We start from the raw sequence: 12497 nt of genomic DNA on the forward strand, positions 1-12497 counted from the left end.
CATTCCTTAATGGAAAATATTATGTGGGGTTTCTATACAACTGAAAAAAAAAATCGTTCTCATCTTTTGAGTAACAACCATTCCACATTATTTCCAATCCCCTTCAAGAATAAAATTACCATTAAACATAGTTTTTGAAAAACATTGATAGTTTTAACACAGATATTCGACATTTTCTCATACATTTAACAAGAGTTATAGTCAAAATTACGTATAACTTTACAGCGAAAAAGTTCAGATTCATTTTTCAGAAAGTTAGATGTACAATGTATATGGACAGATGATTCAATATTCCAAAACAGTCAAGAAAAACCATTTTTGCATTTTCTACAATCTCGACTTTTTGCAATTTTTAGTGTAATCTGGAATAAAAATTTTAAATACAACGATCAATAAAGGGACAGAATTTCAGGAAACTAGACATGTAATCAAGATAGGCCTGTTTTCCTATGATTTCAGATACGCGCTTTTTGTTGGTGTTATTTTTTGAAACGCTTTGACATTTTATTCAATTATATATTGAAAAAGGGCTGCAATGCATTTCAGAGATTATCATTACAAAAATTACTTTCTACTTGAATTAAATATAGTATTTTTATTTCATACAAAATAGGAATAGGTCATATCACATATATATTCAAAATGACCAGGTGTATCAACTGTTATAATTCCATTCCATTCCACGTACTATTTCAAATAAAAAATTATTTGAATAATTTATGTCACTTATACAAATTAACTTTGATATCATTAAATGAATAGGTGTTACATTGTACATATATTATCTTGTTTAATAGGTGAATTAACCTTATAAATAATAAGTGATGTTGCTTGCTGGAAGCTAAAACCAAGACTTCGTTTCATGAAAGTTCCACTCTGTATAGTAGTACACAGAACACTAGACTTAATTTACACTTCTTACGTCATGTTTCAAAACCTATCACCTAGCGGGTGATTTCATACATCAACAAAGTTTTAAAAAGTAAAACTAGTACACTTCATATGCATGTATTTTCAACTTTGGAATAAATACCGAGTATATCTTAAATCTCATCCGTTCTTTAGTTACATTATGGTTTTTATTGTTTTCATTCATCAGTTGAATTAATATTCCGTATAACTGCATGTAGGTCTCCACTTTTTTGTTTTTTAGTTTTTTTATGGCTTTGCCTATTTCATCACAAAGCCTTCTCGTCTTCTAAATGATTGCGTCTTCTTCACAAATAGATTTTATTCAATTTAATTCAACATTGTCCAGTCTCAACCCTCTTCTCACTTCTCACTGAGTTTGTCGGTGTATCCTATGTGCTAAAAGAAAATGATCTTATAATAAATGATAGATACCTGCGTTACTTTACGCCAGTGATCAGATTAGTGAAATAATAGATAACATTATCTATCCTTTTATCTAAGCAATTGCATTCTTTGTTTTGTAATAAACAAAACATTTTACGAAATCTTTACATGTTTTTCTTTGTACAAGAAACCAAAAATGCAGAGGAAAGGCCAAGCATCATAGTATGTCAAAATGATAGCCCTTGAAACAAGAGTCCAGCGGGCCACAGTGCCTGGGCAAGAATCAATAGCAGGAATCATTATTAGTTTTGAAAAGTTTGAAGATTTACGTGGCCCCACTCTATTCCCAGGAGGTGATGATTTAAACAAGCTTGAACCTACACTATCTGTGTGGATGCGTCCATATATAAATATGATTTATCATGGGTTGCTGTTCTTGAAAAGAATATTGTACAGATTTCCCTACATATTTCTATGTTACACTTCGAACAAAATTGAAATTGCACTACCTCAGAATACTTCCATATCAATTGACCAATCACTGCTTTGCTGTTCTTGAGAATAACATTTCTAAAAAAGTTTCCTATGTAGGCATTGATACCCACCTTACACCCCATAGTCATTATGTGGACAAACTCGAATTTACCCTCCTTGAGGTCTGACCTTAGTCGATAAAAAAATGTAGCAACTGTTCCTTCGCCATGCGCTCGGCACTTTGAAGTGAAAGTTGCGGGTCCTTCGGATGAGACCTTAAAAACTGATATCCCGTGTCACGGCAGGCGTTGTCACAATAAAGATCCTTCACCGCTCAATGGCTCAGAGTGCCGAGTAAAGGTCAAAATTTGAAGCCCTTCAACGGTGTATGGTGAGCGAAAAATTCTCGAATGGGATTTTAAATAACATACAATCGATAAATCAATCAATCACCCCCTTAGTCAATATTTGAACAAACTCGAATCTAAACTACCAGAGGATACTTCCATATATATACGATAAATCATGATTTTGCCGTTTTTGAAAAGAAAATTTTAAAAGATGTTTACAATGAATTTCTATGCGGACCTTTTATCATCCATTGTGACCCAGGGTTAACGATTGTAACAAAGATGAATGGTAGATACCTAAGGATACTTCCACTTAAGTTTCCTTCTTTTGTCTATTGCTGTAGAGAAGATTTATAAAAAAAATTTAAACATTTTTTTATTGATGCATACTTGTATTTATACCCCCTTGGAAGAATGCATGATTCTTGAATCTGATCATTTTGAATCCCTATTACCCAATGTTACTTTGTGGCAAAGAACTATATGCGGTATATTGCATACACTTGCACCCACAAAAGTCAAATTTTGAAAACTTCCTGAAATATGCTGAATTCAATAAATTGTATGAGAAATATAAATTAACAGAACATATTATAGTTTCAAAGCAGTTTATTCACAATTTTTGTTTTTATGACGTCACAAACTAGTCCGATTTTATATCCTTTTTCAGAAAGAGTACAAAATGGACAAAATTTCAACAATTTTAGCTTTAAAATTTATAGAGCGCATGTTTGTTCAGGAATAATATTTACATATTTCATTGATATTATTATTCTACACATTATATCAAAATATTTATCCTGAACACACATGCGCTCGGTGACTTTTACTCAAAATATCGACGAAATATGTACATTTTTCTGTAGAATTCATAAAAAACTGAAATTTACGTCATGTTTGTGACGTCATTGCGAACATATGACGTCATTACTTATGAAAATATTTAGTGCTTTGAAGTCAGCATATACTCCCCTGCGTAAGAACTTAATTAAATATACCTCCATCAAAGTTTGATTTGGGGGGCAAATATTGGTTATTACCGAATAAAGTTCTTTAGTTGAAATTCGCCCAGTGATTCTGGAGGAGATGGGGGAATGTGTTACAGTCGGACAAACAGACACTGAACAAAATGGGATCAGAAAAGTTATTTTCAGACTACAGACATGCCATTGAAGTGAATGATAGATTTCTGACCTTTCCAGCCGCTCCCGCCGCCTATTGAGGATATTGTACTGAGAAGGACAAGGAGGGATATGAAGGTCACGCCCCCCGGGACAGTCACCAGGACGTCACGATAGTACACCGTACAGTGGTGAGTCATGTGGGCAGCAGAACCATTCTCGCTACAAGAGACAAATGTCAATCTCAAGAAGTGATACATCATATGATTGGCAAAAATTAAATTGTGGCAATTTCTGTCTCATACATGAAAAAAAGATAAATCTGATGGGCAGTCATGAAGCTCCTGAATTAGTTTTATTTTCCTATGAAGAACAAAGGTGCTCCTTTATTGACCTGTTTTATATTCCTATGGTGCAGAATTATTAAAAATATTACATGAGAACACTTGGTTCGGCCTTAAATTAAAGACATCACATCTGTTTTATATTTGGATGTTTTACTAACTATAAACGATAAGGACTTGCTAATCAATTGTATGTCAAATAAAAAAAATCAGCTTTTCTTTAGTCAACACTTTCCTTATTTAGTAAAGGTAAAGGTCTAGATTTGAAGCTACAAGCATTATATCTGTATCTATAGAAAATATTTGAAATGTTAGTACATTTCACTTTTTATTGCGGTGACTATTTGCTGCTTTATTTCATACCAATTGTTGGGCACCTGGTGCAACCTATGGAAAATCCAGGACCCGTAATTTTGCTGTCTTCGAATATTTGTATTGTTTTTAGACTTTTTTGTTTGATTACTGTTTGTTATCTACAATTTTAAATGAACTTTAAAAAGTCTTAGGAGATTCAATTCAAGAATTCTCGATTCATCCTAATCTAAATATATATAATTATATTTTACTTAATTATTCTTCATTATGATCGTGCTGGCATACAGCACAGGTAGAAACAATTTTTTTTTTAGTTGGTGGAGTTAATATGATATAGTAAAAAATACGAACTTACCATGGGTTGTATCTTTGAATAAGAACAACAGCGATTCCATTAGCAAGTTTCTCCGTAAAACTCATTGCACCATACACAAATGCAGCACTGTTCTACAAATATTTTCATAGCCAAGTTTGGAGAAAAAAATCTAACTTGTTGTTTTTTTTTCTTTTAATTACCTATTAAAATCAGTCAAATAATATCTAGATATGTATTTCAAATTAGAGGGTGTTGGACATACAATGTACTTTGAGTAATACTTATGGACTTCTTCATCTTTTTAATTGATGACCTTTTATTTATAAGAATTTTAAAATACTTTAATATTTGTTGTTTTTCAGAATTAGTTATCTTACAGAATATCTGTCGATGAGATCAGAGGTCATTGCGAGTGACGTCACAAGAGCAGTTGACCCACCAACACCACTCAGAGCAGCGACACCGTAGACACGGCTAGATGTCGCCTCATCGATAAAAAAGATCCACACGCAGGCCCCAAGTGTACAAGATATACCCACTATGTAAGTTCTCTGTAATTGTAAGCCAAATATTAAAAAAACATATATTTATATTTATATCGTTTGAAAATGTATAAAAAGCTTTGGGCAAGGAGAGATAAATTTATTTGTTGAAAAGATACACTATGGAGAGTATAATTTCTTTAATGTAAACAAGGAATTAAAATATTAATGTAAAAAAATGGGAACCAAACCTTACGACCTAGTAACTTATTTGTATTGTTCATAAAAAGCGATGTACAGAATCCAGCAATATATCCAACCAGAGGAACAATTGCTACAGAATCCTGAAATTTCAAAACATCATCAGTTATTAGTTACCCAATATTAACATTGTCAGTTTCCATATAATCATTATCTATATCGTTATCTATATAAATAATTGCAAGTTGCGTATACAACAAAACTGCACCTCGGGAGGTAGACTTGTTTTGGGGGAACTGGAATCTTGCGGACTCCCTCAATGATATTCAATTACTGTGTATTAACATTTTTTCTTACCTTGTGCATATGCAAGGTCTCCGTTATGTACATGGGCATATATATCTGAGATATATTTACGGTTAAACGAGTACACATATATATCAAAGCCATCTGAAAGGTAAATGAAATCTAATGTTAATTAAATAAACGTATGATTTTATTATATGCCTTAAATGCTTTAATCGAAAGAATTTCTATAAATTTTTCATATTTTTATAAAAAGGAAAAGAAGTCTTGCCTGATAAAAACTGGGCTCTTTAAACCAGTCCTTCCAATGTTTGTGAAGTATCACTTTTTGTTTCGCTATATCAGCCTTTTCATGTTCATTTCTGCCTTCTTCTATGATGCTATGATCAGATACAAAAGATATTCTTTTCTTTGTAGTGTTTGGTTTGCATGTCTTTGATTTATCCTTTAGAATTCCAGGAATAGCAGTATTTTGACCGTGCGTGAGTTGGGACATTTCTATGTCAATCTCCGGGCTTGATATTGAGGAGATTGTTGCTATAACGTCCTTTTCGGGACAAGACATTGAAGATAAGTTTCTTTCGAGCTTGTCATGAGTCCTGCAAATACTCTGAGAAGAATGTGATTTAACTATACCTTTTAATTTTAATAAGGGAGCTTGTTTTTTATTTTCAGTAGAATTAGTCTCAAGTGCTTTACTTTTTTCTATTTTTTCTGCTGTGGTTTCCTTTAATTCATTTCCTTTGTCACTTTTTGCTTCTCTATCACTCTGCAATTTCTTTTCATAGCCAGTTCCAGGTAATGGGTTGTCCTTTTCGTGAACAAGCCAGTAGAATATACAACTGCATATCACTCCTACAACAACAACGCATATTGCCAGATCCTGCAATAAAATATAAGCCTCTTTAACTCATTTATGTGAAAATGGATTTATGGATAAAATGAGATTTATGTTAAAATGATTATCATTCGTTTTATAAAGGATCTATTTTTTACTCTATTTTTTTTCTAGAGATAACGTACGTTACTCATGACCATCACTATTAATCGGTAAAAAGATATACATGTCAGTACACATGCATGGATTTTTTGGCAGAAGCCTGGAAATATTAAATACAGAATACATGGCAGATAATTGGTCCATGTAAGGGTTTCAGTTCCGCTACTCTATCCATAAAGGACAGTAGGGGGTCAGAAACCCTTGTCTGGTGGCGATGTGTTACCCTAAATATGTATCCATCCTCCTCGTTTAGATAAGTGCTTGCTTCTTCTGATCTGTGTGCATCAAAAAACAACCAGGCCAGCAGGTAAACAAACATATGTGAAAGGACTGTTATAGCATACCTAAAACAAATCCATATTTTACGATTGCAATGCTTTCAGTTTTTGCTAAATCAATATGTTTATTTCGGTTATGATTAAAATTTTAAAATGCCTGAAAATTAAGTGTAAATAATATTTTAACCTCCATCCATTAAGCTGCACTTTTTCTATCGTACAAAGCGTCATTTCCGGGATAAGAGCTAAATGTCCAATTTGAGCACAGGCCCATCCAAATGAAAATATAACGACAAGTGGAACATAGTAAATAAATTGGGCCCAATCTGGAACTCCGCCACAGAACCAACAAGGTATGAAAATGAACGGAAACCCTAGACAACTACATATAGTTCCTGAAAGAAAAATCAACTACAATTCTAGGTAAGAAACTTGAGATAGTGTAAAGCTTATCAATATTCTTTATAAATGATTATAATAAAATCACCACAGTATATAGGTAATGAAACTATAAAATTTGTGCTTACCTATTAAATGCCAGGATTTTCTTCTACCGATTTTGCAGCATCCTGATTTGCTGTTGTCCGAGGCTAATCCAACCAGTGGAGTTAACACTGCGTCCACTGACTGTCCAATCATCATCAGCGCTCCAGCCAACGTGTCATCAAAATGTTTGACCTCATGAAAGTAGGCTATAAGGTAGGTATACCACATTGACGCCGTGAGGTCATTAAACGCGTGTCCAACACTATATCCGAGTTTTCGCTTAATAGGAATAGCATCTCCAGCCATTGTGATTATTCTTCTTCATTGATTTGAGAACTTAAACACATTGGTAGGTTGTGTTTTAAATTACTTTTTGAAACCACTCTTGCTAATCAAACTGTTACAGTTTTGTGACCGCTTGACTTAGAAAACGGCGGATTGAAGTGTTCATTATAAATGTGCTTCTGGGGGTAGTTTACATTGTAATAATTAATTATCAAAGGTTGTTCCTTTTGCTTAGGTTTTTGATACACGGTTAACTCATAACAAACAAGAATACTTCCCTATAATCAAATTTTATTTATAAACAATTTTAAAGGTAAAATGTCATGTTTATATTTTGTTGTTTAACGTGTACATTGATTATAAACTTTAAATGATTCTTTTCTTTTGTTGATAGTATAAACAAACTATTACCTATAATTGGCCTATGTGCACATAGAGTCATACATCTTATGTATATATACGTCATTACCCCCTCTTTGTAAAAATATGTATTCCCTGAAGCTACCTCTTCACTTCAAGCTGTATTTATGAATAAGAAAATTTATATGATAAGCTGAAAGGCGTGGGAGGATTTACAATGATTAAATCACATTGTAACATGTACCTTTCTTTTAAGTTCTGTTGTTTCTTAATCTCTACAAAGATAAACTGATTACTCGTGTGTAAATTAAGACCCCAATCAAAAGCAATGACATTTTTTCTGTATTTATAGAATCATTCCATTTATATACGTATCAATATTTTTGTTTACATAAAATACCCCATCGTAAAGAATATTTTGAGCTTTTTTTCATTTTTAATTATCATATTTCAAGCAACCCGGATTTGAGTTCCGTTCATTAACTTTAAAGTCCTATTCATCATTTGTAAAAACGACACGCATTCCCAGTAGATCAATCTGGAATAAAACTGCATGGACAGTACTTTTCATGAGAATAAAACAGCCATTTTTTTAATTTAGTAGAAAGAAAATTATTAATCATGCATCTGGTAATTATAACTTCTTACTGAATGATAAATTGGCTTTAATGATGTGTTAATTTGAACTATCTTTAAATATGCAAAATATTAGAAAATGGTCTCTTATTGGTTTAAAATATGTTTGTGTCATACAATATTATTATCAACAAGAAACATGTATCATATTACTAATTAGATTTCCTTAAAGTGTTAATTTATTATCATTTTTGTATCAATTAAAAAAAACTTTACATGTTCATATAAGGACAAGCTTAATTTTGCAGCAGCTTAAAACTTGTAATGAATACAATCAAAAATTGCAATTATAGCAAAAGTATTTTGTCAGACGTTGAAAACCTTTATTAGAAAATTTGAAAAATGATTTTTTTTTTATTTTTTAGACAAATTATATGCGTATATACATGTATATCATATTCTCGAGAAACATTTTATTTCAAATCAACACTTAGTCTGATTTCGTTGAGTCCAAAAACCATGCTTTGTAGAGAAATCATAGTAGAAGTACTCCGCTCCAGAAAAAAAGAGAATTCTTTGCGAATCAGTGTTCTCACATGCGTCCACAATATGAGGGCGATTGGTGTGGTTGGTGGATTTAAATGGATTTTTGGCGCTATTTGATTTCCAGTTTATGACCGTTGGTGGATTTTTGCTGACATCGTAAACGTTATCCCCAACGAATACATAAAACATATTGGTATCCTTAATGATACAATCAATGGTAGTTGATGATTGGTTAGTGAGATCAAGATTAAATGTAACATTTCTTCTCTCTTTCTTCTTAAATGTTGCTTGTTTTCCTTCTAGTACTGTTGAGACCGTATATATGTAAATTTCGGAGCCTGGGAAAAAGATAAGGATATTGAAATGGATGAAAAATAAATAAGGTGAAGCATGAAGTAAAATGTCAGATCCTTGCAAGAATTTTATTTTTTCAAAATAAGAATTCATTTTTTGTTTTGCGTGTTATTTTTTCTGAAGTGATGTTCTTCAAGTGCTAAATTTAGATGCAGTGCTCATATAAATATTCTGCTGTGTTATTGATAAATTCATTTAAATAATGATTTATTTTTTTATCGAATACACGTCACCTAATTATAGATTCAATAATAAAATTAAAGACGCAAATTAATATTGATAACCCATAAAATAATGGTTGTTTTACAGTATAATAAAACTTAACTATTCAGAGATTAATTTTAATCTGTAGTATCACATATAATTAATGAAATGCACGATTAAATAACATCTACTACTTTTGGAATATTAATTAGGATTTACCTTGAATCAGTGATATGGTGTCATTATCATCATAAGCAGCATCCAGTGTTCCTGATATTCCAGTAAATATGTCGCTAAATTGAAAAGTTTTTGTTGGTCCAGAATCCAGACTTTCATAGTCGTCATACAAAAATACCTTGTTACCTGAGAAGAGAATCAGTTTCCTGTTGTACAGAATGACGGATGCGTTCACATTACACGTGGACAGTGAGGGCACTGGTGTGGAGTTTGCCGAGGCATTTGAAAATGGAACACACAGTCGCGTGAAATTCGCCGTCTGAAATAAATATATAAATACATGTACCTCGTCCTACTGAAATTAGGGTTCATAGAAAGTATATTCAAATACTCTCTTAACTGTATATTATGAATTATTTTAAAATATGAAATATAGAAATAACAATCGAGTAATCAGCTCAAAAGTCCATTAAAATTATGAATCATTATTCATAATGATTTGATAAACAGAAATATCCGCAGTTAATTCAGCATGAAAATTGGTTTAACGATTTGTAGGAAAGACCTCTGTTAATATTCGACCTATAATGATTATATTTGTAAACAATTTTATTTATTATTTATATTTGCTAAATGTTGATGTTGACTGTTGTAGGTACTCTAATAGTGTCCTCTACAAAAATTTGATTTTTTAAATTAAAATTTAATTTAAAAAAATCAAATTTTTGTAGAGGATAATAGCATCAACCTGTTTGACTTTAACCTTCTTTTTTTTAAAATGTTAGTACAAAAAACATGTTCTTGAATTCGAATCAACTGTGAGACTTCTTCTATATACAGGTGATATATGTATATTCTACACAAATAAGGGAAGTTATGATAGAAAAAAATTGAAGTCATCACCTTTTATCATGAAAAAAATAAATAAAAGTGAAATAAAGCAAAAAACTTTCGAAAGTATTCACTCACCAGTATTTAACTTTTTCTCACATAAACGGGATAAATGATAGATATTTTAATAACACTGTATTCATTAATTCCATCTACACAATAGCATTCTCCTTTCCTGTGGCTAAATATGTCAGAATTGTTGTTGACGCATATAGTTGCACAATGCAAACGACTCCGACTAGGAAAATACACCTCTTTTGTGAACAGACAATTCGAATTTAATTTACGAAAATACGTTAAGTTTGCCTTTGCAACAAGTACGACAAACGTTAAAACAATTGAAAATCTGGCCAGTGATGGTAGAAACATATCTGCTTCATCCAATCTATGATGAATGTATTTAAATACGAGGTTTTTTGTGTTTTATTTTATTTGTGTTTGTACTTAACGAAGTAGAAAACATCGTGTATGTCATCAATCGAATTTCAATTTACTCTGCACGATTCAAATAGAAGCCTCAAACTAGTTAAACACATTTAAAGAGAACAAACTATTAGCACTGAATTCTAATTGAGTGCGGTGAAGGGTGCTCAATCACTTGCAGTGCTGAATAATAATGAAAAACAAGATTAATCCAATAAAATGCGATGCTTTTTCTATTTTCTCAGGGTTCCTTACAGGATAAATGCTGGACTGATATTGATAATTTAATATTAATCTCATTTTGTTTGTCTCCTCTAAATTAATACAAAATAATAAAAAATTAACACAAAAGACCACAACTTTGGGATCTTCATGATAAAACACCTAGCTGTAAACAACGTGATCGATTCGAAAAACTACTAGCAGTCATTGAGACAACAATTTGAGTTGTTTTCTCTCTCTCTCAGAGTGTGTCTGTGAGTGGATTGTGGCTCTTTAAGATCGCTTTTCATGGTTAAAGAATTAATGAAAAAACGTTAACACATGAAATGTCTAAATAATTTACAATTTATGTATAACATACAAATTTTGACAACTAAATGAAGAATGAATGGCGATCTTCAATTTATGCAAAGCGTCCATAAGCTACTATCATCAAGTTGGTCGAAATTGTATTTTGTTGATAAAACCGAATTATCGCAAAGTAGCTTATAAAATAATATTTATAAAAAAGGGAAGGAGAAAGAAGCCTCATTATCAATTAATGTGAATTTTCCTTTTGCCAGAAATATTATCTTCATAAGGAAATGAAATATAAAACTGTTACATTTAATTGCATGCACATGAAGTTAGAGTATGATTTAAAACCGGAAAGGGTTAAGCTTTAAATAGACTATATAAGTATCAATGTTTACGTTGACAGGAATTTGACAGAGACAGCTACATTAAAGTTAATTAAATCACAGAGATAGATTTGTCTTAATTAGAAGGAATACTAGTAACTGTTTTGTACGCTCGAACACTTCTACTGTATACATATACCATGAATAACTTTTCAATATACAGAAAAAATAGTTCAAAGAAAAAAATACAAAGGGTAAAAATCTACTAAACTTTGTAAAATTAAGCACAATATTTCAGAAATCTGAATACTACATGTAAAAGACGCTGCTTAGTTCATTTTATTAAGAAATAAGGTATCATTTGAAAACATCTATCGGGATATAAATACGGGTTGGTCAAGAGATTAAATTCCATATATAAAGCCCAAAGACATCCCAAAATATGAATTCAGTGCTTAAATGTAAATATTTCACATTGTTCTCAGCAATCTTTGCAGAAAGTTTGCCGCAAACTTACAACAAATTAATATGAATGGTAACATTTGCACTGTGCTTGCTGCAAACCATCGTCGGAAATCCACGGGTGATCTCGTCTTTACTTATCACCCGTGGGTTTCCGACGATGGCTGCAAACTTGCTGGAAACATAATTTTTTTCGTAGACTGGCATAGTTTATTTAGTTTCATCGCAGTAAGTTTGCTGCAATGTCTGCAGCAGACGTGCAGCAAATGTTTCACTGAAGGAATTTGAGGCAATATCTAATATAAGGAAGCTGCAAGAAGCCATATGAAAATAATTAATTGATAAAACATTATCGGTTAGATAAAAATGAAAGATAAGATAATTTAAATAACAGGATACAGCGAGGCT

General features: G+C 31.8%; 2 protein-coding genes across 2 annotated transcripts; both read right to left on the reverse strand.

The window, feature by feature from the left end:
• Positions 1–831: 831 nt before the first annotated feature.
• On the reverse strand, positions 832–7275 carry LOC134239624 (major facilitator superfamily domain-containing protein 12-like). Its single transcript, XM_062721804.1, has 10 exons — positions 7011–7275; positions 6671–6878; positions 6429–6549; positions 5477–6088; positions 5257–5349; positions 4950–5042; positions 4594–4767; positions 4256–4347; positions 3315–3463; positions 832–1308 (listed from the first exon to the last, which is right to left on the reverse strand). The coding sequence occupies exons 1-10, from the start codon at positions 7273–7275 to the stop codon at positions 1280–1282; spliced, it is 1836 nt and encodes a 611-aa protein (XP_062577788.1). The 3' UTR covers positions 832–1279.
• Positions 7276–8563: 1288 nt separating this feature from the next.
• On the reverse strand, positions 8564–12296 carry LOC134239625 (uncharacterized). The gene is made up of 3 exons (XM_062721805.1): positions 12234–12296; positions 9514–9790; positions 8564–9074 (listed from the first exon to the last, which is right to left on the reverse strand). Exons 1-3 carry the CDS (start codon positions 12294–12296, stop codon positions 8674–8676), a joined length of 741 nt encoding a protein of 246 aa, XP_062577789.1. The 3' UTR covers positions 8564–8673.
• Positions 12297–12497: the final 201 nt, after the last annotated feature.

This window comes from Saccostrea cucullata, unplaced genomic scaffold (assembly GCF_032062105.1).
Source record: "Saccostrea cucullata isolate Sc308-1 unplaced genomic scaffold, CSIRO_AGI_Scuc_v1 ctg80, whole genome shotgun sequence".
Classification (NCBI taxonomy): Eukaryota; Metazoa; Mollusca; class Bivalvia; order Ostreida; family Ostreidae; genus Saccostrea; species Saccostrea cuccullata.